General features: G+C 50.5%; 1 protein-coding gene across 5 annotated transcripts in view; it reads left to right on the plus strand.

Moving 5' to 3' along the window:
- Nucleotides 1–287: 287 nt before the first annotated feature.
- The window catches only part of pask (PAS domain containing serine/threonine kinase), an 88069-nt gene continuing 63911 nt past the window's right edge, over nt 288–24445 (plus strand). For all 5 annotated transcript variants that reach the window (XM_068041789.1, XM_068041787.1, XM_068041788.1 and 2 more), the window contains exons 1-7: nt 288–377; nt 4136–4396; nt 5478–5689; nt 6696–6866; nt 7614–7754; nt 9261–9395; nt 24110–24248. In XM_068041789.1, coding sequence (XP_067897890.1) covers nt 4180–4396; nt 5478–5689; nt 6696–6866; nt 7614–7754; nt 9261–9395; nt 24110–24248 — 1015 coding nt within the window. In that variant the 5' untranslated portion in view covers nt 288–377; nt 4136–4179. The remainder of the gene's footprint in view (nt 378–4135; nt 4397–5477; nt 5690–6695; nt 6867–7613; nt 7755–9260; nt 9396–24109; nt 24249–24445) is intronic.

The raw sequence follows: 24445 nt of genomic DNA on the forward strand, positions 1-24445 counted from the left end.
TGAATCTAACATTTTGCCAGATGAAAAGCAGATATGTTAAAAAAGATTAGCAACTGAGTGACTTCAAACCCGTCAGCAACCTTTCTTTACCAAGGTGAGAGCACAACCACATGACCCCGCTCCAGCCCGCCCTTTGAACTCCCTCCTCCTGCTCCCATGGTAACAGAAACCACGCGTTCGTCTCCAAGAAAGCTGGACCGCCAAACCCCGCCTCCAGGCGCTGTTCATTGGCTGACGCGCACGCTCAGCATGCAATTGGTCAGTTCCGCTGTCAGTCAGACCGTGGCGCCCAGCGGTTGGGATGGAATTTGGCGGTGAAGCGCGGGCCCGAAGTGGGGAATGGCGGCTTTGAGTGAAGCGGGGGTCAGGATCGGCAGGTAGGAGGGAGTGGGGCCCAAGCCACGGATCCCAAAGGGCGGCGATAAGCACGAGCACCGCTTAGCCTTTCTTATGTGGTACATAAACTGGCCGCAGCTTTCCGCCTGCTCATGATTCCTTCTCCTGTTCCCCTCCCTCCCCTCGCCTGCCCCCCGTCCCCGTCCCCTCGCCTGCCCCCCCCCCCCCCGTCCCCTCGCCTGCCCCCCCCCCCGTCCCCTCGCCTGCCCCCCCCCCCGTCCCCTCGCCTGCCCCCCCCCCCGTCCCCTCGCCTGCCCCCCCCCCCCGTCCCCTCGCCTGCCCCCCCCCCCCCGTCCCCTCGCCTGCCCCCCCCCCCGTCCCCTCGCCTGCCCCCCCCGTCCCCTCGCCTGCCCCCCCCGTCCCCTCGCCTGCCCCCCCCCGTCCCCTCGCCTGCCCCCCCCGTCCCCTCGCCTGCCCCCCCCGTCCCCTCGCCTGCCCCCCCCCGTCCCCTCGCCTGCCCGTCCCCTCGCCTGCCCCCCCCGTCCGCCCCCCCCGTCCCCTCGCCTGCCCCCGTCCCCGTCCCCTCGCCTGCCCCCGTCCCCGTCCCCTCGCCTGCCCCCGTCCCCGTCCCCTCGCCTGCCCCCGTCCCCGTCCCCTCGCCTGCCCCCGTCCCCGTCCCCTCGCCTGCCCCCGTCCCCGTCCCCTCGCCTGCCCCCGTCCCCGTCCCCTCGCCTGCCCCCGTCCCCGTCCCCTCGCCTGCCCCCGTCCCCGTCCCCTCGCCTGCCCCCGTCCCCGTCCCCTCGCCTGCCCCCGTCCCCGTCCCCTCGCCTGCCCCCGTCCCCGTCCCCTCGCCTGCCCCCGTCCCCGTCCCCTCGCCTGCCCCCGTCCCCGTCCCCTCGCCTGCCCCCGTCCCCGTCCCCTCGCCTGCCCCCGTCCCCGTCCCCTCGCCTGCCCCCGTCCCCGTCCCCTCGCCTGCCCCCGTCCCCGTCCCCTCGCCTGCCCCCGTCCCCGTCCCCTCGCCTGCCCCCGTCCCCGTCCCCTCGCCTGCCCCCGTCCCCGTCCCCTCGCCTGCCCCCGTCCCCGTCCCCTCGCCTGCCCCCGTCCCCGTCCCCTCGCCTGCCCCCGTCCCCGTCCCCTCGCCTGCCCCCGTCCCCGTCCCCTCGCCTGCCCCCGTCCCCGTCCCCTCGCCTGCCCCCGTCCCCGTCCCCTCGCCTGCCCCCGTCCCCGCCCCCGTCCCCGTCCCCGTCCCTGCCCCCGTCCCCGTCCCCGTCCCTGCCCCCGTCCCCGTCCCCGTCCCCGTCCCCGTCCCCGTCCCCGTCCCCGTCCCCGTCCCCGTCCCCGTCCCCGTCCCCGTCCCCGCCCCCGCCCCCGTCCCCGTCCCCGCCCCCGTCCCCGTCCCCTCGCCTGCCCCCGTCCCCGTCCCCTCGCCTGCCCCCGTCCCCGTCCCCTCGCCTGCCCCCGTCCCCGTCCCCTCGCCTGCCCCCGTCCCCGTCCCCTCGCCTGCCCCCGTCCCCGTCCCCTCGCCTGCCCCCGTCCCCTCGCCTGCCCCCGTCCCCTCGCCTGCCCCCGTCCCCTCGCCTGCCCCCGTCCCCTCGCCTGCCCCCGTCCCCTCGCCTGCCCCCGTCCCCTCGCCTGCCCCCGTCCCCTCGCCTGCCCCCGTCCCCGTCCCCTCGCCTGCCCCCGTCCCCGTCCCCTCGCCTGCCCCCGTCCCCGTCCCCTCGCCTGCCCCCGTCCCCGTCCCCTCGCCTGCCCCCGTCCCCGTCCCCTCGCCTGCCCCCGTCCCCGTCCCCTCGCCTGCCCCCGTCCCCGTCCCCTCGCCTGCCCCCGTCCCCGTCCCCTCGCCTGCCCCCGTCCCCGTCCCTGCCCCCGTCCCCGTCCCCGTCCCCGTCCCCGTCCCTGCCCCCGTCCCCGTCCCTGCCCCCGTCCCCTCGCCTGCCCCCGTCCCCGTCCCCTCGCCTGCCCCCGTCCCCTCGCCTGCCCCCGTCCCCGTCCCCTCGCCTGCCCCCGTCCCCGTCCCCTCGCCTGCCCCCGTCCCCGTCCCCTCGCCTGCCCCCGTCCCCGTCCCCTCGCCTGCCCCCGTCCCCGTCCCCTCGCCTGCCCCCGTCCCCGTCCCCTCGCCTGCCCCCGTCCCCTCGCCTGCCCCCGTCCCCGTCCCCTCGCCCGCCCCCGTCCCCGTCCCCTCGCCCGCCCCCGTCCCCGCCCCCGTCCCCGTCCCCTCGCCCGTCCCCGTCCCCGTCCCCTCGCCCGCCCCCGTCCCCGTCCCCTCGCCCGCCCCCGTCCCCGTCCCCTCGCCCGCCCCCGTCCCCGTCCCCTCGCCCGCCCCCGTCCCCGTCCCCTCGCCCGCCCCCGTCCCCGTCCCCTCGCCCGCCCCCGTCCCCGTCCCCTCGCCCGCCCCCGTCCCCGTCCCCTCGCCCGCCCCCGTCCCCGTCCCCTCGCCCGCCCCCGTCCCCGTCCCCTCGCCCGCCCCCGTCCCCGTCCCCTCGCCCGCCCCCGTCCCCGTCCCCTCGCCCGCCCCCGTCCCCGTCCCCTCGCCCGCCCCCGTCCCCGTCCCCTCGCCCGCCCCCGTCCCCTCGCCTGCCCCCGTCCCCTCGCCCGTCCCCGTCCCCTCGCCTGCCCCCGTCCCCGTCCCCTCGCCTGCCCCCGTCCCCGTCCCCTCGCCTGCCCCCGTCCCCGTCCCCTCGCCTGCCCCCGTCCCCGTCCCCTCGCCTGCCCCCGTCCCCGTCCCCTCGCCTGCCCCCGTCCCCGTCCCCTCGCCTGCCCCCGTCCCCGTCCCCTCGCCTGCCCCCGTCCCCGTCCCCTCGCCTGCCCCCGTCCCCGTCCCCTCGCCTGCCCCCGTCCCCGTCCCCTCGCCTGCCCCCGTCCCCGTCCCCTCGCCTGCCCCCGTCCCCGTCCCCTCGCCTGCCCCCGTCCCCGTCCCCTCGCCTGCCCCCGTCCCCGTCCCCTCGCCTGCCCCCGTCCCCGTCCCCTCGCCTGCCCCCGTCCCCGTCCCCTCGCCTGCCCCCGTCCCCTCGCCTGCCCCCGTCCCCGTCCCCTCGCCTGCCCCCGTCCCCTCGCCTGCCCCCGTCCCCGTCCCCTCGCCTGCCCCCGTCCCCGTCCCCTCGCCTGCCCCCGTCCCCGTCCCCTCGCCTGCCCCCGTCCCCGTCCCCTCCCCTGCCCCCGTCCCCGTCCCCTCCCCTGCCCCCGTCCCCTCGCCCGTCCCCGTCCCCCTCGCCCGTCCCCGTCCCCTCGCCCGTCCCCGTCCCCTCGCCCGTCCCCGTCCCCTCGCCCGTCCCCGTCCCCTCGCCCGTCCCCGTCCCCTCGCCCGTCCCCGTCCCCTCGCCCGTCCCCGTCCCCTCGCCCGCCCCCGTCCCCTCGCCCGCCCCCGTCCCCTCGCCCGCCCCCGTCCCCTCGCCTGCCCCGTCCCCCGTCCCCTCGCCTGCCCCGTCCCCCGTCCCCCCCCCCCCCCGGTCCCTTGGCCTGTCTCTTCCCCCCCCCCCCCACCGCTCCCCTTGGCCTGACTTTTCCACCCCCCCCCCCTTCCCTTGGCTTGTCTCCTCTCCCCCCCCCCCACCTTCCCTTGGCCTCTCTCCGCCCCCACCCTCACCCCCATTTCCCTGGCCTCCCCCTATCTCCCCTGGCCTGCCCCCATTCCCCTCTCTCCCCTTGCCCCCTCCTACCCTCTCCCTCCCTCCCCCTTAAGGCTGTATTTCGTACTTTTTCTAATAATTATGTATAGCTGACTTGGAATAATGTCCATAATTTTGTGTAAGGTTTCTGTATTTCTGTTATCTGTTCTGACTGTTCTCTATCTGTACTTTAGGTGAATGATAGCATTGGTACTTTACAGTAAATGCCGTGCAAAAGATGGAGTTGAAACTCCTTGGCTCCTTGGATGGCAGACGCAGAGCTTTATCTCCATGTGACAGTTTGGAAAAAGGCAAGAGGGCGAGAGCAGCCCTGTTTGGACTTGAAAAGAAGTTAAATGATTCATTTGATCTCAGCAAAACATTTCCCTGGATAGCAAAGTCTGCACTCCACAAGGTATCTCCAGGTACCCACTGGAACCTGGAGTCTTTTACAGGTAGGTTTTTCTTATGTTGTAGCATGTGCTGGAAGATCTATTTGGTTGGAAACATGTAACTTTGCAATTTGCAACAAACTTAAATGAGTTGAAATGCAGATTGATCTGTTAGTAAATGTGCACAGCAGGAAAATCAGCTTAGGATTCTACTGTAGCACTGTACAGCCTTGTTTGCAAATTCATGTGATGAATTAGAATTCAATTTCAGGCTACACAGTATAAGGTTTGACAGTATATTTAGATTTGTATGATTTTTTTCTATAACCTGAAGACTGATCTAACAATTTCACTTCAGAAGTCAGCACACTTATTATCTAACAGTTTCGTAAATGCATGCAGTAAACCTGTACTGAGCTTTAATCAACTAAAAGTTAGTGGATCAGCGCTGAGAAATCAGTTTTTAAAAATGTTGCCTTACTTACTTCTATATCTCCCCTTATTCCTCTCCGATTCTTCCTGATCCCAATGACATAATTCCCCTTGCAGTAATCCCACTCACAGTACTACCCTCTTTTTACACTGGTCAGCACTATCTCTCATTACTCCAGTCTCCTTGACCATGCTCCATTTCCCAATTTCCACCCTAGAGAATGGGGGGTAACCTCCAGCCACACTGAAAAACCCTCTTTCCCGATACTTTCAGACCCTGGTAGTCCTCCACTTCTCCTAGATTCAATCACTATCGATCTGTACAACTGTCCTCCAACCCTCAGTATTGCACATCTCCTGTAATCATGAAATCCGGAAGATTTTCCCTACCACCTTGCTGTGTATTCTGGCCTTCAGGCAAAGGCATAAGGTTCATTATGCTCAGATTGGCTGAGGATGGTGTAGGTGTCCCTGTTGTTTGTATTCCTTGCTGAGGGTTGCTTGCATGGTAGTGAGTAGATGTGTGGTAGTGACTGACCAGCTGTTCTCCAAGTTAAGGAAGAAGTTGTGTGGATTGGCCTAGATTCCTTTCCCCTAGACATGTTAAGTTGCTTGTGTTTTGTATGGGGAGACGAAAGTTAGATAATATGAAGACAAAAAGTGACCAAATTTGGCGTGACCTTGCCAATTATTCCTTGCTTACTTCCAACAGGTGAATCTCTGAACTCCTACAGTTACTCCTCTGTGGCCTCTCGAAACCTTCTCTTGACCGATCTTAGTGGTTCCTTCTCTTGCCTTGGGTCAGCCTCTAATATATCCAGCAACTTTTGGAATCTTCTCGGGGGTGATGGCAATTCTACTCTCCCTGCTGCAGTCCGCAACCCTAACAAAGCCATCCTTACAATAGATGGCTTGACTACAGAGGTACAAGATGAACTCAAATCTTTCAGCCTTTACTGTATACCTTTACCATGTACTTACCACATATAGCTTTGGAGAAATTAAATTCAAACAAGCTGAGAAAATATGGTTTGGGGTGAGGGAATGGAAGAGGTAGAGCCACTATGAATTTGCAGTAAGTTATGTGTGCATAATCTTGGGGAGACTGTTTGGAAAGGGACCAGTGCTGGAACGGACCCTTGTATTTACATAGATCGGTTGGACTTTTCTGTATCAGCCCCACATACTGAAGCAGGATGGTTTTGTACAACATTGACTTTATCTCAGGATCTGAATGCTTTGGCACTCGTGGCGAGTTTAAGCATTAAAGAAATGGAAAATTGTGCTGCACCTTTTTGTGTGTGTGTGTGTGTGTGTGTTTAACGACTAGATTTCTCTTGTGCTCTAGCACCTTTTTTTAGGTCGTATATTTCCAAATTATTTGTCATAAATGCCTCAAACTGCGAATTTGCAGCTGATCTACCTTATTGGGCTAAGGCCTGTATGTGCAACGTAGTGTCTTATGGCCATACTGATTCAGATTCAAATCTTGCATTCATATACTTGGCAGCTCCTACTATTGCACAAACTGAGCTGGGAATATTTGCTGCAGCGTGTGAAGTCTGAGTAGATGACGCTTCCCCTGAAATACTGTTAAAATTCACTTACCCCTGTGAATGATGTGCATTTCTCCCATTAGCTCCTCCTTCTCCTGGCTCCTTTTTTGAAATTAAGCCAGGAAAGGTTAAACTTTTTTGGATGAATTTGCAGCATCCTCTTTCCCCCCCCTTCACCCCTTCTTCTCCCCATCTCTTTTATCGACCTGTTAGAATAATCTTCTTGAGGATAAGAGCCATGAATCCAATTACCTAGAGTTATCTAGCTGTATCTGTTCCCCATGATGGTGTGAATTCTTAGTGAGACACTTGTGATTTTCTAGTATGGTGTACCTTGTTCTGATGTCCGTTTGTTCTTTCTGTGTACCCCATAGATATTAGTGGCCAATGACATGGCTTGTAAGCTGCTTTGTTACAGTAGCAAAGAGCTGATTGGTCAGAAATTATCTTTACTTGTATCGAAGTCCAATCATGTGCTGGAAGAGGTGCTGTGTGAAGAACATCCAGAAGTTGATGGGCAAGTCGTGACCATTTCAGGAAAAGTGGTATGTGACCAAATAAACACATTCAGTGGATGTCTCCCCATGTTTCTGATGTGATACTCAGACTAATGAATTATTTCACTGTCGAAGGGTCATTGTTGACTAAAGTTCGTATGAACTAGTTTTCACAAACAGAAGAAAGGCTATTTGAACAGAGCCTCACAAAGAGGCAGGAGCCAAAGGTTCTAAGGGCTGCACTATGGGAGCAGGAGAACCATTGTACATTTAAACCTTGTACTGAAGGGAGGGGTTTAACATAGATTAAGCATTGCACTCACACAAGGTGAGAAGGGGAAAGTGGAGCAAAGCAAGCTTTGACCTTGTGCTAGGGAATTTCTGTGAACTGAGCATTGCAATTAGAAGGACTTCTATGTATTAAGCTTCACAATTGCATGTCGTAGCAACTATGGATTGAACAATTTATTGTAGAGTTCCATGTTTTAATTGCACTGAAATTTTTATTAAGGCTGCGACATTCAGATTAATTTGGGAGAAGTGGGAAAGAAAGTCATTTTGAACTTATGTTGTACACCAATTAGCAGATTTTGGAATGGCATTAACCAGGGAACATGCCACTACTTCTTGGTGTATAGTGGCAAGAAACCCAGAATTGAGAAGAGAATATCTATATATCCTCTCCAACTCAAAAAAGATGAAATAAAGCAATAAATTTCACTGTGTCCTTTTGAGTAAACTACTTTCCAATAATATTCATAATTTCACCATTATGGCTTGTGTTCTCATTTCCAGATTGACATTATTGGCAATGGTGGAGTGGAGATCCCAGTGTCAGTCTGGATGAAACGCATGACTGATGAAGACAGGCATTGCTGTGTTGTGGTGATGGAACCTGTAGAGCGATTTACTGCCTCTGTCACGTTCACAGGCAGCGTAAGTTCACATGTCAAGCAGTAGTGTGCCACAATATAGGCTAGTTCACCACCAACTTGCATTTATATAGCATCTTTTAATGTAGCAAAACGTGCCAAGGCACTTCACAGCATTATCAAACTAAATTTGACGCCAAGCCACATGAGACATTAAGTCAGATGACCAAAAGCTTAGTCAAAGAGGTAGGTCTTAAGGAGTGTCATAAAGGAGGTAGAGAGGCCGGAGAGCTTTAAGCAGGGAATACCGGAACTTCGGGCCATGGTAGCTGAAGGCACGGCCACCAGTGGTGGAGTGATTTAAAATCAGGGATGTGCAAGATTAGAGGAGTGCAGATATTTTGAAGTATTTGAGGGCTGGAGGAGATTACAGAGATAAGAAGGGGCAAGGCTATGGAGGGATTTCAAAATGAGGATGAAAATTTTAAAATCAATGTGTCGCTGAACCGGTTCAATCAGCTGGAGGGCAAGACTGTTGGGCTTTACACAGTAACACGTTGCAGGTCGATAAAGTTGTTGATCTAGAACAAACTGGAAGGAAATGAGTAATTTTTTTTTTAATGTTTGTCTTTTTTAAGAATGTCTGGTGTACTTGGGAGGCAAACACAAGTGGGAGGTACAAAATTAAACTCAGCTGTGAACCGCAGTTGAATATTTAAACCCTGTTTCACAGTGTTTGCTGAAACTCCTGAATGGTCTTTGATCATGCTGTTCAGGTGGATTTTGAAGGTCATACTGTACTATTTGATATAAAACAGGGACTTTTTTCAAATGTCCTGGTCAACATTTCTTCTGAAACCAACATCTCCAGAATTAGATTAACTGATTGTTCTTATTTACGGTTGTGGGTCCTTGTATGCAAATTGGCTGCTGTGTTTGCCTACGTAACAGCAACAAAATAATTCATTAGTTGTAAAGTGGTTTGAGACATCCTGAGTGTGGTAAAGAGCTGAATAAATGCTAGTTGTTTCTTTTTCTTCAGTTTTATAGAAAACTGAAATGAGAAGGGTGGGTTTTGATTTTATGAATAAAGCATATTTTTGGGGAAAAAAAGTTGTTCTCCCAGGACAAGGTTCAGGATTACGTGCTGAGGGACACTTGGGGCAGTCGCCGCAAAGGCTTAATGGGGAAAGGCCACTGTTTAATGTCCTCCTGCCATAGTATACTGAGGGGCTGGAACCCATGTAAAACCCCTCGGGCTGTATGCATCAAATATGTTTTTGCTGTGTAATGCAAATGTACATTGCATGTAAAATGGAATGGCAAGAGTTGTGAGGAAACTGATTTGTATTGCACTTATCGAAATGTCAAGTTTGAACTGGTTTGTAATGTATTTTTTACAGATTTTTATAAATAAAGTATATTTTTGGAAAAAAAAATTCTAACGTACTATAATTATTTCCCAGCCATCTAACTACCCTATGTATTCTAGTTCCCGGATGCCCAAATACATGCATGTTGCAATCACTTTTTGATTATTTCACATGAAAATTATTGTTTCTTTCTTTAGGGAAGAATTGTATCCTGTGATGCATCATTTGCCTATCTCCATGGTTACACAGCTGCGGATGAAGTCACAGGCTTTTCAATAACTGATGTTATTCCTTCAGTAAAGATACCCTCACCTCACATGAAGATACCAAAGGTCTGAAACTGCTGAATGTGAATGTTGTAAAATAAAACTGGAAGGGTTGGATGGAGGTCTGCTAACAGCTTCCTTAAGCTACGAGGAATATTCATTAGTTTCTTCAGCAAAAGTTCACTTTGAGGATATTAAGATGCATTTTCTGACGTATAGTGACTGAGGTGGTGTTTTATGCAGTTAGGTACAGACAGACAGGTTGATGTTTTTCAGTTCTACTGTTGAATTTGTACAGCCAAACACCTTTTTGAGATCCTGAAATGCTGACCAGTTTATTACAGTGTATCTTCAAAGGATTTTGAATAGTATATCTGTGGCTGACTTTCTCCAACAGTTGTTCTGAAACAGTGATAGGCCACATCAGGGGCTAGGTAGTAGTGAAAAACCACATCAGACATATGGGACCATGTTTCAAGAACCAGTTATTGCACTGGCACAGCAGAGTGCCTTTTTCCATTATTCTAAGAATAGCTAAGTCTGTAACTGTAAATGCGCAGTTTAAATTCAGTACTGTTACTGTATATGTTTAAAGCCCAATACATCTGACGTCAGTACTATTACTTTACATCCTAAGCCGCAGCCTGATGAGCTTGTTTATTCTACCACTTTCTGAAGTCAAATAAAATCATGAGAACATGTGATGCATCCTGTAAATGGGAATACAATGTTGAGGGTTCTCCGTTTTGTTATTTACATGAACTTCCAGAAGTCATTCACCAAGGTCACATAAGCAATTGTCAACCAAAATGAGAGTGATGGAATTGAAGTTAACCTATCGGATTGGATAGGGAATTGGTTAGAAGGTAAGAAACAGAGAGTAGGGATAATAGATATGTTCTCCAGTTGGCAGAATATGACTAGCGGTGTCCCCAAGGATCTGTACAAGGCCGCAACTTTTCGTTATATTTATAAGTGACTTGGATGACAGAATAGAGAACCGTATATCTAAGATTTCTCAACAGCAAGTTAGGTGGCACAGTAGATAGTGTGGATTGGAGCAGAAAATTGCTAAGGGACATTGATAGATTAAGTGAGTGAGTAAAGCTTTGACAGATGGAGTTCAATATGGGAAAATTTGAAGTCATCCACTTTGGACTTAAGAAAGATAGTGGCAAAAAGATAGGCACTGTAGATGAGCATTGAGATTTATAGGTCCAAGTCCAGAAATCACTAATAGCTGTTGGGACAGGTCTAGGAATAATTGAAAAGCCTAATGGATGCTGGCCTTTATATCAAGGGGGCTGGAATATAAATTAGAGGAAGCTATGTTACAGTTGTATAAAGCTCTGGTCAGACTGCATCTGGAGTACTATAGTCAGTCTGAGCACCATACCTAAGGAATGTTATAGTGGCCTTGGAGGCGATGACGTTCAGATTCACCAGTATGATACTGGGGTTAAAAGGGTTACATTTTTGAACACCAACTGCATTGGCTTTGCTTGTATTTCCTTGAATGTAGAAGATTAATGGGTAATCTAATTTAGTTGTTTAAGATGATTAAAAGATTTGATAGGGTACATAGAAGAAACTATTTCCTATGGTGGGGGAGTCCAGAACAAGGGAAATTAGAGTCAGGGGATTCAGGGTGATGTCAGGAAGCACTACTTCACATAAAAGCTTGTGGATGTCTGGAATCCTGTCTCAAAAAACTGTTGAGGCTGGATGGGGGTTGGGTAGTAATTGTAAATTTCAAAACTGATCGATTTTTGTCAGGCAAAGGTTATGGAATCAACAAAGGTAGATGGAGTTGAGATATAGATCAGCCAGGATCTAATTGAATGGTAGAACAGACTTGAGGGGCTGAATGGCCTTTTCCTGTTCCTCTGACCCCTGGGCTTGCTTAATTTACCTAAAATATTGATCAAATGAAGACACATTGCTGGTGTAGGGCACACAGGTTCACTTAAATTCACTGAGCTCTGTGATACTGAACCTGAGGAAAAATATCCAGAAAAAAATACAAAAACCATAGAAAGAAAGAAATGGAAGGTAACTGGAAGAACAGAGAATGGAAGGCCAGTAAAGAGACAGGTACAGGAAAAGAGAAATATCAGTTCTATTTATTTCTGAACAGTGTTATTGTTGAATTGTTTTTTTTTAAACTCTGGATATTTTGTTTTGGGTTTAACGTGTCTATCCCCCATAGGCAAATCTTGAGCCATATGTTCCACAGAGTGGTTTTGATATCGGTTATCTGGGTAATTTTGTAGCATGCCTAACGATCAAATGGGACGTACCCTATTCATTTTGTTTTGGCTTACTGGTTGTATTATGTGCTCCCACATTATATTCCTTGACTTTGGAAAGTGATAGAATAACACTACCTCAGCCGGGTTTAAGTTTCAATTTCAATTCAAAGGTTAATTAAATTAAAATGAATGTATTACTACTGTACACAATGTAAATTTTAATGTAGTTATTAATCTTAAAACTTTCTCAGGTAAGTATGAAATGACAAATAGTCACAACTGCATTGAACTGTGTATTTTTACATGGCCTTTATTTTCCTTTTCCTAACCTAAATAGGAGCAGGCGTATACCAAATGGCCCCACGCGTCTGCTTCGCCATTCAGTACAATCATGGCTGATCTGCCTCAATTCCACTTTTCTGCCTGCTCCCCATATTCTCTGATTCCCTGAGACCAAAAATCTCCTTCGAGATCTACTCAATGATGGAGCCTGCACAGCCCTCTGGATTAGAGAATTCCAAAGGTTCACAACTCTGAGTGAAGAAGTTTCTCCTCATCTCAGTCCTAAATGAGACTGTGCCCCCTGTTTTAGATTCTCCAGCCAGGGGAAACACTCTCTGTGTCTACCCTATCAAGCCCCTTCAGAATCTTGTATGTTTCAATGAGATCACCTCTCATTCATCTAAATTCCAGGGAGTATAGGCCCAATTTACTCAGTCTCTCATCCGAGTACAACTGTCTCATCCCAGGAACCAATCCAATGAATCTTTGCTGTACTGCCTTCAAGGCAAGTCTATCCTTCCTTGGATATGGAGACCAAAACTGTGCACAGTACACCATGTCTGGTCTCTCAAGTCCTGTACAATTGTAGCAAGACTTCTTTCTTCTTGTACTCCAATCCCCTTGCAATAAAGGCCAAGATGCCATTTGCCTTCCTAATTGCTTTTGTACCTGCATGCTTTCTGTGTTCCTTGTACGAGCACACCCAAGTCCCTCAACATTTAGAAGTTGCACACCTTTTAAATTATATTCTGCTTTTCTGTTACTACCAAAGTGAATACCTCACACTTCCCTACATTATACTCCATCTACCGCTTTGTTGTCCATTCACTTGACCTGTCTATATTTCTTTGCAGCCTCTTTCTGCCCTCTTATATTCCCACCTATCTTTTGTATCGTCAACAAACTTAATACATTGCTCTCGGTCTCTCTGTCTAAGTCATTAATATAGATTATCAATAGCTGAGGCCGGAGCACTGACCCTTTTCAACACTCCACTTAATCACAGCCTGCCAACATGAAAACGCCCATTTATCCATTCTCTTTACACCCTGTCCAATAACCAATCCTCTACCCATATTACCCCCAACTCTATGAGCCCTTATCTTGCGTATTAAGCTTTTTGTGTGGCACCTTTATCGAATGCCTTTTGGAAATTTAAGTATACTACATTTACTAATTCCCTTTTATCTACCCTCCCAGTTAACATCCTCAAAAAACTCTAATAAATTTGTCAAAAATGATTTTTCTTCTGTAAAACCATGTTGAATTTGTCTGATATTGTGATTTTCTAAGTGCATTGTTAAGACTTCATTAATAATAGATTCCAACATTTTCCCATACCATACGAATTAGGAGCAGAAGTTGGCCATTCAGCCCGTCAAGCCTGCTCCGCCATTCAATAAGATCATGGCTGATCTGTTTCTGTCTTGAATTCCACACTCCCATCTATCCCCAATAATCTTTGATTCCCTTGCCTAACAAGAATCTATCTACCTCCGCCTTAAAAATATTCAGTGACCCCGCCTCCACCACCTTCTGAGGCAGAGAATTCCAAAGTCTCACAACCCTCAGAAAAAATTTCTCCTTGTCTCTGTCCTAAAATAGCGACCCCTAATTTTCAAACTGTGCCCCCTAGTTCTGGACTCACCAACAAGAGGAAATATCCGCTCCACATTCACCCTGTCAAGACCGTTCAGGATCTTATATGCTTCAATCAAGTCTCCCCTCACTCTTCTAAACTGCAGTGAAAACGAGCCCAGTCTGTCCAATCTTTCCTCATAAGACAACCCACTCATTCCAGGTATCAGTCAAGTAAACCTCCTCTGAACTGTCTCCAACGCATTCACATCTTTTCTTAAATAAGGAGACCAAAAGTGCACACAGTATTCGAGATGTGGTCTCACCAATGTCCTGTATAACTGAAGCATCACATCCTTTTATTTTCAATTCCTCTCGTAATAAAGGAAAGCATTCCATTAGCCGCCTTTATTTCTTGCTGTACCTACATGCTAACCTTTTGTGACTCGTGCACTGGAACACCTAGATCCCTCTGCACCTCAGAATTCTGCAGTCGTTCCCTGTTTAAGAAATACTCTGCATTTTTATTCTTCTTGCCAAAGTGAACAACTTCATATTTTCCCACATTATACTCCAGTTGCCAGATCTTTACTCACTCAACCTATCTACATCGGTCTGCAACCTCCTTATATCCTCTTCACAGCATACTTTCCTACCTATCTTTGTGTCATCTGTAAATTTAGCTACCATGTCATCGCTTCCCTCATTTAAGTCATTGATATAAATTGTAAAAGGTTGAGGCCCCAGCACAGACCCCTGCGGGTCTCTACTCGTCACATCCTGCCAATCAGAAAAGGACCCATTTATGCATACTCTGTTTTCTGCCAGCCAGCCAATCTTCAATCCATGCTAATATGTTACCCACTACACCATGAGCTCCTACTTTGCACAATAAACTTTTATGTGTCACCTTGTCAAATGCCTTCTGGAAATCCAAGTACAGTACATCAACGGGCTCCCCTTTATCCACAGTGCATGTTACTCCTTCAAAGAACTCCAATAAATTGGTTAAACATAATTTCCTTTTCACAAAACCATGCTGACTATTCCCTATTACCTTGTATTTTCCGAAGTGCTTAGCTATAGCCTCCTTAATGATCGATTCTTACACCTCCCCCATGACAGAAGTTAAGCTAACTGGCCTTTAGTTACCTATTTTCTGCCTCCTCCGCCTTCTTGAATAGAGGGGTTATATTTGCTACTTTCCAGAATCCAGCGAATTTTGAAAAATTAACACCAACGCATCTACTATCTCATTAGCCACCTCTTTTAAGACCCTAGGATGAAGCCCATCGGGAAGTGGAGACTTGGCAGTTCTCGGCTCCATTAGTTTAGTCAGTACCGCTTTCCTGATGATTGTAATTTCACCAAGTTCCTCTCTTCCACCTCCTGATTTATAGCTATTACTGGAATGTTTTCAGTATCCCCTAAAGTGAAGACAGAAGCAAAATATTTGGTCATTTCATCTGTCATTTCCTTATTATCTACTATTAACTCTCCATTCTCACTCTCTGGAGGACCAACACTCACTTTACTTTTTTCCTTTACAAATACTGTAGAAACTCTTGCTATCCATTTTTCCATTTCTAGCTACCTTCCTCTCATACTCTAATTTCTTTCTCCTGATTAACCTTTTAGTCATTCTCTGCCGTTCTTGGTATTCTGACCAATCATCTGACCTGCCACTCATCTTGGCACAATTATATGTTTTTTCCTTAAGTTTGATGCTTTCCTTAACTTCTTTAATTAACCACGGATGGTGGGTCCTCCCCTTAGAATTTTTCTTTATAATAGGAATATACTTATTCTGTGTTTTCTGATATATCCCCTTGAATGTCTGCAACTGCTTCTCTATTGATCTGTTTCCTAGCCTAGTAACCCAGTTCACTTCAGCTGGCTCAGCTTTCATGCCCACATAGTTGCCCTTATTTAATTTTAAAATACTAGTCTTGGACCCACTCCTCTCTCTCAAACTGGATATAAAATTCAATCATATCGTGGTCGCTGCTACTTAGAGGTGCCTTTACTCTGAGGTCAATAATTAATCCTGTCACATTACACAATGCCAAGTCTAATATAACCTGCTTTCTGGTTGGTTCCAGAATGTGTTGCTCTAAGAAACTATCTCGAAAGCATTCCATCAACTCCTCATCCAGGCTACTATTGCCAATCTGATTTTTCCAGTTTATATGTAGATTAAAATCACCCATGATTATTGCCGTCCTTTTATCACAAGCACCCAATATTTCTTCTTGGATACTTCGTCCTACATTGTGGTTACTGTTAGGGGGCCTGTAGACCACTCCCACTAGTGACTAGTGACTTCTTTCCCCCTACTATTCCTCATCTCCACCCAAACCGATTCTACATCCTGATCTCCTGAACCAAGTTATCTCTAACTATTGCACCAATGCCACCCTTAATTAACAGTGCTACCCCTCCACCTTTACCTAGCTTCCTACTCTTCTTGAATGTTATATACTCCTCAATATTGAGGACCCAATCCTTGCCATCCTGCAGCCATGTCTCCATAATGGCTATCGGATCGTATTTATTTACTTCAATGTGCGCTATCAGTTCGTCTACTTTGTTATAAATGCTACTTGCATTCAAATACAGAGCCTTTAGTTTTGTCTTTTTGTTATCTTTGTAACATCGAGTCTTGACTGTTGGTGTGATCTTAGATTTTTTTCTCTTTGTCCCTTCCTGCCACTCTCTGACCTTCATTTCCCAAATTACTATTCTGCTCTCCTGCCTTGACTCTACCCCTTGATTTGCTACATCTACCCAAGCATGATCCCTCTTCCCCGCCCCCCCCCCCCCACCTCCCCTTGTTTAGTTTAAAGCCCTCTCTACTTCCCTAGTTATATGGTTTGCTAGAAGACTGGTCCCAGCACTGTTCAGGTGCATATCGTCCCAACGGTAAAGGCCCCAACTTTCCCCAGTACTGGTGCCAGTGCCCCATGAACTGAAACCCACTTCTCCCACCCCAGTCTTTGAGCCACGTATTCATTTCACTAATCTTATGTGCCCTCTGCTAATTGGCATATGGCTCAGGTATAATCCAGAGATGATTACCCTTGAGGTTCTACAATTTGTTGCCTAACTCCTCATACTGTCGAAGCAGAACCTCTTTCCAAGTCCTACTTATGTCATTGGTACCTACATGGACCACAACAACTGGATCCTCCCCCTCCTAGTGCAAGTTCCCGTCCAGCCCTGAGCAGATGTCCCAAACCCTATCAGGCAACTCAGCCTTCTGGAGTCACGCTCGTGGCTGCACAGGACAGTGTCTATCCCCTCCTACCACTACATTCCTTTTAGCTCTCCCGACTTGAATGGCTTCCTGTACCACAGTGCCATGGCCAGTCTGTTCATCCACCTTGCAGACCTCTCTTTCATCCACACAGGTTGAAAGCACCTCAAACCTGTTTGACAATTGAAAAGTCTGAGGCTCTTCCACTACTGTCTGCTGCCTCACTCAGTCACATCCTCCTGTCCCTCACTGCAGATCAAAACAGATAATCCTGTTCCAAGAGGTGTGACCATCCTCCAGAACAAAGTGTCCAGGTATTTTTCCTGCTCCCTTATGTTGCGCAATGTTTGCAGTTTGTCTTCCAGATCAATAATTCTGATCCGGAATTCCCCTAGCTGTTCACACTTTCTGCAGATGTGTTTGTCCTGGATTGCCTTGGCATCCAGGAGCTCCCACATACCACAGCTGCAACATAACACCTGTCCTGCCATTTTTACTTATGCTATTAGTTAATTTACTTTAATTACTTTCTTAATTAGCTGAGAATAATTCCTACATATCGTAGAATTTACTGTGCTTATTAATTGCTAGTACCACCTTCAACTAAAATTATATTTTTCTTGATTATACAAATTTGTAGACCAATGCTAATAAAGCTTGCCAATTCTAATAAACCTTACTACTATTAGTAAACCTTACAATACTGATAAATGCTAATAATAATGCAACTTGTGTATTAAGTTGACTGAATTTGAGTGAATCCACTCCCTGCTGGTCTCGGTCTCTCTCTCTCTCGCTCTATTATAAAATATGCTTTAGTTTTTAGTTTATATACTACTGAATCGATCAAGTCTTATTTTATATTTGATTACTTTAGATTAAATTAAATTAAAAGCTTACCTGTACACTCACCCTGGACAGCTTTCTGTTTCCCTGCTTTCTCTGTCTACTGTGACGTCACTGTCATTTTTCGATTTTTTTCCCCCCCCCCGCCGGCTCTGCTCCCTCTGTCTCTCTCCCTCTGTCTCTCTCCCTCTGTCTCTCTCCCTCTGTCTCTCTCCCTCTGTCTCTCTCCCTCTGTCTCTCTCCCTCTGTCTCTCTCCCTCTGTCTCTCTCCCTCTGTCTCTCTCCCTCTGTCTCTCTCCCTCTGTCTCTCTCCCTCTGTCTCTCTCCCCCTGTCTCTCTCCCCCTGTCTCTCTCCCCCTGTCTCTCTCCCCCTGTCTCTCTCCCCCTGTCGCTCTCCCCCCGCGCGCTCTCCCCCCGCGCGCTCTCCCCCCGCGCGCTCTCCCCCCGCGCGCTCTCCCCCCGCGCGCTCTCCCCCCGCGCGCTCTCCCCCCGCGCGCTCTCCCCCCGCGCGCTCTCCCCCCGCGCGCTCTCCCCCCGCGCGCTCTCCCCCCGCGCGCTCTCCCCCCGCGCGCTCTCCCCCCGCGCGCTCTCCCCCCGCGCGCTCTCCCCCCGCGCGCTCTCCCCCCGCGCGCTCTCCCCCCCGCGCGCTCTCCCCCCCGCGCGCTCTCCCCCCCGCGCGCTCTCCCCCCCGCGCGCTCTCCCCCCCGCGCGCTCTCCCCCCGCGCGCTCTCCCCCCGCGCGCTCTCCCCCCCGCGCGCTCTCCCCCCGCGCGCTCTCCCCCCCGCGCGCTCTCCCCCCGCGCGCTCTCCCCCCGCGCGCTCTCCCCCCGCGCGCTCTCCCCCCGCGCGCTCTCCCCCCGCGCGCTCTCCCCCCGCGCGCTCTCCCCCCCGCGCGCTCTCCCCCCGCGCGCTCTCCCCCCGCGCGCTCTCCCCCCGCGCGCTCTCCCCCCGCGCGCTCTCCCCCCGCGCGCTCTCCCCCCGCGCGCTCTCCCCCCCGCGCGCTCTCCCCCCGCGCGCTCTCCCCCCCGCGCGCTCTCCCCCCCGCGCGCTCTCCCCCCCGCGCGCTCTCCCCCCCGCGCGCTCTCCCCCCAGCGCGCTCTCCCCCCCGCGCGCTCTCCCCCCGCGCGCTCTCCCCCCGCGCGCTCTCCCCCCGCGCGCTCTCCCCCCGCGCGCTCTCCCCCCGCGCGCTCTCCCCCCGCGCGCTCTCCCCCCGCGCGCTCTCCCCCCGCGCGCTCTCCCCCCGCGCGCTCTCCCCCCGCGCGCTCTCCCCCCCGCGCGCTCTCCCCCCCGCGCGCTCTCCCCCCCGCGCGCTCTCCCCCCCGCGCGCTCTCCCCCCCGCGCGCTCTCCCCCCCCGCGCGCTCTCCCCCCCGCGCGCTCTCCCCCCCGCGCGCTCTCCCCCCCCGCGCGCTCTCCCCCCCCGCGCGCTCTCCCCCCCCGCGCGCTCTCCCCCCCGCGCGCTCTCCCCCCCCGCGCGCTCTCCCCCCCCGCGCGCTCTCCCCCCCGCGCGCTCTCCCCCCCCGCGCGCTCTCCCCCCCGCGCGCTCTCCCCCCCGCGCGCTCTCCCCCCCGCGCGCTCTCCCCCCCGCGCGCTCTCCCCCCCGCGCGCTCTCCCCCCCGCGCGCTCTCCCCCCCGCGCGCTCTCCCCCCCCGCGCGCTCTCCCCCCCCGCGCGCTCTCCCCCCCCGCGCGCTCTCCCCCCCGCGCGCTCTCCCCCCCGCGCGCTCTCCCCCCCGCGCGCTCTCCCCCCCGCGCGCTCTCCCCCCCGCGCGCTCTCCCCCCCGCGCGCTCTCCACCCCGCGCGCTCTCCCCCCGCGCGCTCTCCCCCCCCGCGCGCTCTCCCCCCCGCGCGCTCTCCCCCCCGCGCGCTCTCCCCCCCCGCGCGCTCTCCCCCCCCGCGCGCTCTCCCCCCCGCGCGCTCTCCCCCCCCGCGCGCTCTCTCCCCCCGTCTCTGGTTCCCAATGAATGATGTTAGGCTAACTACCTGTAGTTCCCTGTTTTCTCTCTCCTTCATTTCTTGAATAACAGTGTTTGATGCTAACTTCCAGTCTGCTGGGACCATTCTAGTATGTAGGAAATTTTGGAAAATAATCAACCAGTGTATCCACTATCTCTGCTGCTACGTCTTTTAGAACTCTAGAATGTAGGCCATCAGGTGTAGGGGATTTATTGGTCCTTATGTTTCTCCAATACTTCTCTAATATTATTTCCCTTAAGTTTCTTACTCTTATAAATCCCTTGGTTGTCCCCTATTTCTGGTATGTAATTTGCGCCTTTTACTATGAAGACAGATACAAAAAATATGTTCAACGTCTCTGCCATTTCCTCATTCCCCATAATAATTTCTCCTGTCTCTGCCTCGAATGAACCAATGCTTACTTTTGCTACTCTACTTTTCTTATATACTTGTAAAAGCTCTTACAGTCTGCTTTTATATTCCTGCCTACTTTACTGTCATTCTATTTTTGCCCAGTTTTATCACCTTTTTCTTCACCATTTGCTGGTTTCTAGAACGCTTTCAATCCTCAGGCTTACTACTATTCTTTGCAACATTATAAGCCTGTTTTAATCTAATGCTATCCTTAATTTCCCTAGTAAGCCACAAATGGATCTTTCTTGCTGAGTTTTTGTTTGAGTGGAATGTGTTTTTGTTGAACATTTTGATTTGTTTCTTTAGATATTTCCCACTGTTTATTTACTGCCTACCTTTTAGTCTATTTACCCAATAAATCTCAGCCAGCTCTCTCCTCGTACCTATGTAATTGGCTTTAAGTTTAAGTTTCTTATTTGAGAGTATGTCTCTTTCAAACTGAATGGAATTCAATTGTATTATCACTTTTTTTTCCAATGGATCTTTTATGATGAGATTACTAATTAGAAACCTGCCTCATTGCACGATACTAGATCTACAAGTTGGTTCCACAACATATTGTTTAAGGAAACTGTTATGAAAGCATTCTACAGACTTCTCTTCCAGATTACCTTTGCCAATTTGATTTGTCCAGTCTTGATGAAGATTAAGGTCCTCCACAATTATTACCTTGCCTTTGTTGCAAGCTCCAATTATTTCTTGCTTAATGCTCTGCCCAACAATATAACTACTGTTAAGGGGTCTGTAATCTAATCCCACCAGTGTTTTCTGACCCTTGTTCCTAATCTCCACCCATACTGAGTCTACTTCCTGACCATCTGAGCCAGGATCCTTTTTCACTACTGTCCATATGTCATCCTTTACTATCTGGGCTAATCCTCCTCCTCCAATAATATAAAAGCAAAATACTGCAGATACTGGAAATCTAAATAAAAACCAGAAATGCTGGAAATGCTCAGCAGGTCTGGCAGCATCTGTGGAGAGAGAAGCAGAGTTAACATTTCAGGTCAGTGACCTTTCATCAGAACTGGCAAAGGTTAGAAATATAATAGGTTTTAAGCAAATAAAGCAGGGGTGGGGCAAGAGATAACAAAAAGGAGGATGTTGATAGGGCAGGGTCACAGAGAATAACTGACCAGAAGGTCATAGAGCAAAGGCAAACGGTATGTTAACGGTGTGCTGAAAAACAAAGCGTTGGTGCAGAGAAGGTGTTAATTGACAGAAAAATGAACAGCCCTGGCCCAAAGCATAAACATGAAAAAAACAGTGGGCAGGCACTTGGTAAAAAATTAGAATGATGAACAAACCAAAATAAAATAAACAAATAAACAAGAAAAAATAACTAAAAATAAAAAGGGGGGCCCGTCATGCTCTAAAATTATTGAGCTCGATGTTCAGTCCGTCAGGCTGTAGCGTGCCTATTCGGTAAATGAGATGCTGTTCTTCGAGCTTGCGTTGATGTTCACTGGAACACTGCAGCAAGCCCAGGACAGATATGTGGGCATGAGAGCAGCAGGGTGTGTTGAAATGGCAAGCAACTGGAAGCTCGGGGTCATGCTCTTGAACTCAGCGGAGGTGTTCTGAAAAGTGGTCACCCAATCTACATTTGGTCTCCCCGGTGAAGAGGAGACTGCATTGTGAGCAACGAATACAGTATACGAAATTGAAAGAAGTGTAAGGAAATCGCTGCTTTATCTGAAAGGAGTGTTTGGGGCCTTGGATAGTGAGGAGAGAGGAGGTAAAAGGTCAGGTATTACACCTCCTGCAATTGCAAGGGAAGGTGCCGTGGGAAGAGAACGAGGTGTTGGGGGTAATGGAGGAGTGGAACAGGGTGTTGCGAAGGGAACGATCTCTTCGGAATACTGACGGGAGGGGAAGATGCGTTTGGTAATGGCATCTTGCTGGACATGGCGGAAATGTCGGAGGATGATCCTTTGGATGTGGAGGCTGGTGGGGTGGAAAGTGAGGCCCCTGTTGTGGTTCTGGGAGGGAGGGGAAGGGGGGAGGGTAGAGGTGCAGGAAATGGGTCAGACACAGTTGAGGGCCCTGTCAATCACAGTGGGGGGGAATCATCGTTTGAGGAAAAAGGAAGACATGTCAGTAACGTGTCGTGGAAAGTTGCATCATCAAAACAGATGCGTCAGAGATGGAGAAACTGGGAGAATGAAATGGAATCCTTACAGGAAACAGGGTGTGAGGAAGTGTAGTCAAGGTAGCTGTGGGAGTTGGTGGGCTTATGAATATTAGTCGACAGTCCATCCCCAGAGATGGAGACAGAGACGTCGAGGAAGGGAAGTGTTGGAGATAGACCATGTAAAGGTGAGAGAAGGGTGGAAATTGGAAGCAAAGTTGAAGAAGTTTTCCAGTTCAGGGCGAAAGCGAGTCCCTCCGCGACACCCTGGTCCACTCCTCCATCACCCCCGAAACCACGGCACCTTCCCATGCAATCGCAGGAGGTGTAATATCTGCCCTTTTACCCTCCTCTCTTCTCACCATCCAAGGCTCCGAACACTTCTTCCAGGTGAAGCAGTGATTTACTTGTACTTCCTTCAATTTAGTATACTGTATTCACTGCTCACAATGTGGTTGCCTGTACATTGAGATGAAACGCAGATTGGGTAACTGCTTCGCGGAACACCTCCGCTCAGTCCGAGCTTCCGGTTGCTTGCCATTTCAACACACCCACCTGCTCTCATGGCCACATTTCTGTCCTTGGCCTGCTGCAGTGTTCCAGTGAACACCAATGCAAGCTCGATGAGCAGCACCAGATCTTTCGATTAGGCACTCTACACCCTTGCGGACTCAACCTTGCGTTGAACAATTTCAGAACATGACTGGCCTTTTTAAAAAAAATACTTTTCTATTTTTAATTTTATTATTTCTTTGAACCATGTGCCTGTTTTTTCATATGGGCAGAGCTGCACATTACTCTGCCGTTAACACTGTCTGGATCAATGCTTTGTCTTTCACCACAAGCATTAACACGCTCTTTGCCTTTGTTCCATGACAGCTTTGTTATTTAATCTTTCCTGCCCTCTACCCTATGACACGTCTTGCGTTTTGTTCTCTTCGCTACCACCCCCCTGCTCCCTCACTTGCTTGAAACCTAATTTTTTTCTAACTGTTGCCAGTTCTGATGAAAGGTCACAGAGCTGAAATGTTAACTCTGCTTCTCTCTCCACAGATGCTGCCTGACCTACTGAGTGTTTCCAGCACTTTCTGTTTTTATTTCAGATTTCCAGCATCTGCTGTATTTTCTTTTATTTCACTACATGTTCTATTGCCTTGAATTTTCTCTTTAGATTTCTAAATCTCCCTTCACCTGAGCCCTCCCCCACCCCCACCTCTTTTAGTTTAAAGCTCTATCCTGCCTGAGTTATGATTTGCCAGGACATTGTTCCCAGTCCGGTTTAAATTGAGCCCAGCCCAATGGAAAGTTCTCTCTTTCCTGAGTACTGATACCAATGCCCCATGGGTGGATTGTTTTTCGGCTGGCACAGACACGATGGGCCAAGTGGCCTCTTTCTGTGCTGTAAACTATCTATGATTCTATGATGAATTGAACCCCTTCTTCCCATACCACTCTTTGAGCGGTGTGTTTAATTCTCTAATCTGCTTGACCCTATGCCAGTTGGTGAGTGGTTCAGATAACAGTCCAGATATTATTACCTTTGAGGTTCAGAATGTCCAAGGAATCTATCTGGTTCATTACTCTAATTCAGGGAGATGCTCTGATTTAAACCAAACAGGCTGAGAAATACTTTCCAGAAGACAACAGAGGTCCAATGTTGAGTAACACACAGCTTATTTGAACTGAGCAATCAAATCATGTATTTAACCAAATCCCATAAGATGTTTGTATTTGAATTGAATGACTTAGACTCTCCCTTGGATGCCTGGCAGAGACAAAAATCTTCAGCAATGTATCAAAATAAACCAGGGCATGTTTTTCTGTGAATTGAGCTTTTTTTTTTTGCACCATGACAGTTAAAGAAGTCAATGCCAAACTAACTCTTAGAATGGCATCATTTTTGTCACAGCTATGAAAGATCAACTAGCATTTTATAAAAGTTACAATATTGGGGCAATAGAACAACTTTTTAATAATGGTGGAAAGCGGTGGCACAGGCACTTCAGAAATGAATGATTAGAAGTACTTGCTAGGAGTTTTGTTTACTTTCTACAGTTTACCTCTTTCAGAGCTTGAAAATTCAGCGCGCAGCTGGCAGAACAAAAGACGGCACTACTTTTCCTCTCAGCATTAAACTCGGCATTAAAGTCCCGGAGGATGAGAGCACTGAGGGTCATCAGTTTCAGCCACCAGATCTTGGTTATCCAGGTACGATATTTACCTTTCCTGTAGGTACCATTTTTTGTCACCTTAAAGTGGCTGAATAAAGCATAGAAGAGAACGGCTGATGATGTGCAAAGCATTGTGTTGTTGTAGAAGTGGCATTGTATTTTAGGGATGAAGAAATGCTGATTTTATTTTTGAAGTTGCTCAAGTAGAATTTGTGCCAAAAGGCAAAAACTGCA

This window comes from Heterodontus francisci, chromosome 11 (genome assembly GCF_036365525.1).
Source record: "Heterodontus francisci isolate sHetFra1 chromosome 11, sHetFra1.hap1, whole genome shotgun sequence".
In the NCBI taxonomy this organism is placed as follows: Eukaryota; Metazoa; Chordata; class Chondrichthyes; order Heterodontiformes; family Heterodontidae; genus Heterodontus; species Heterodontus francisci.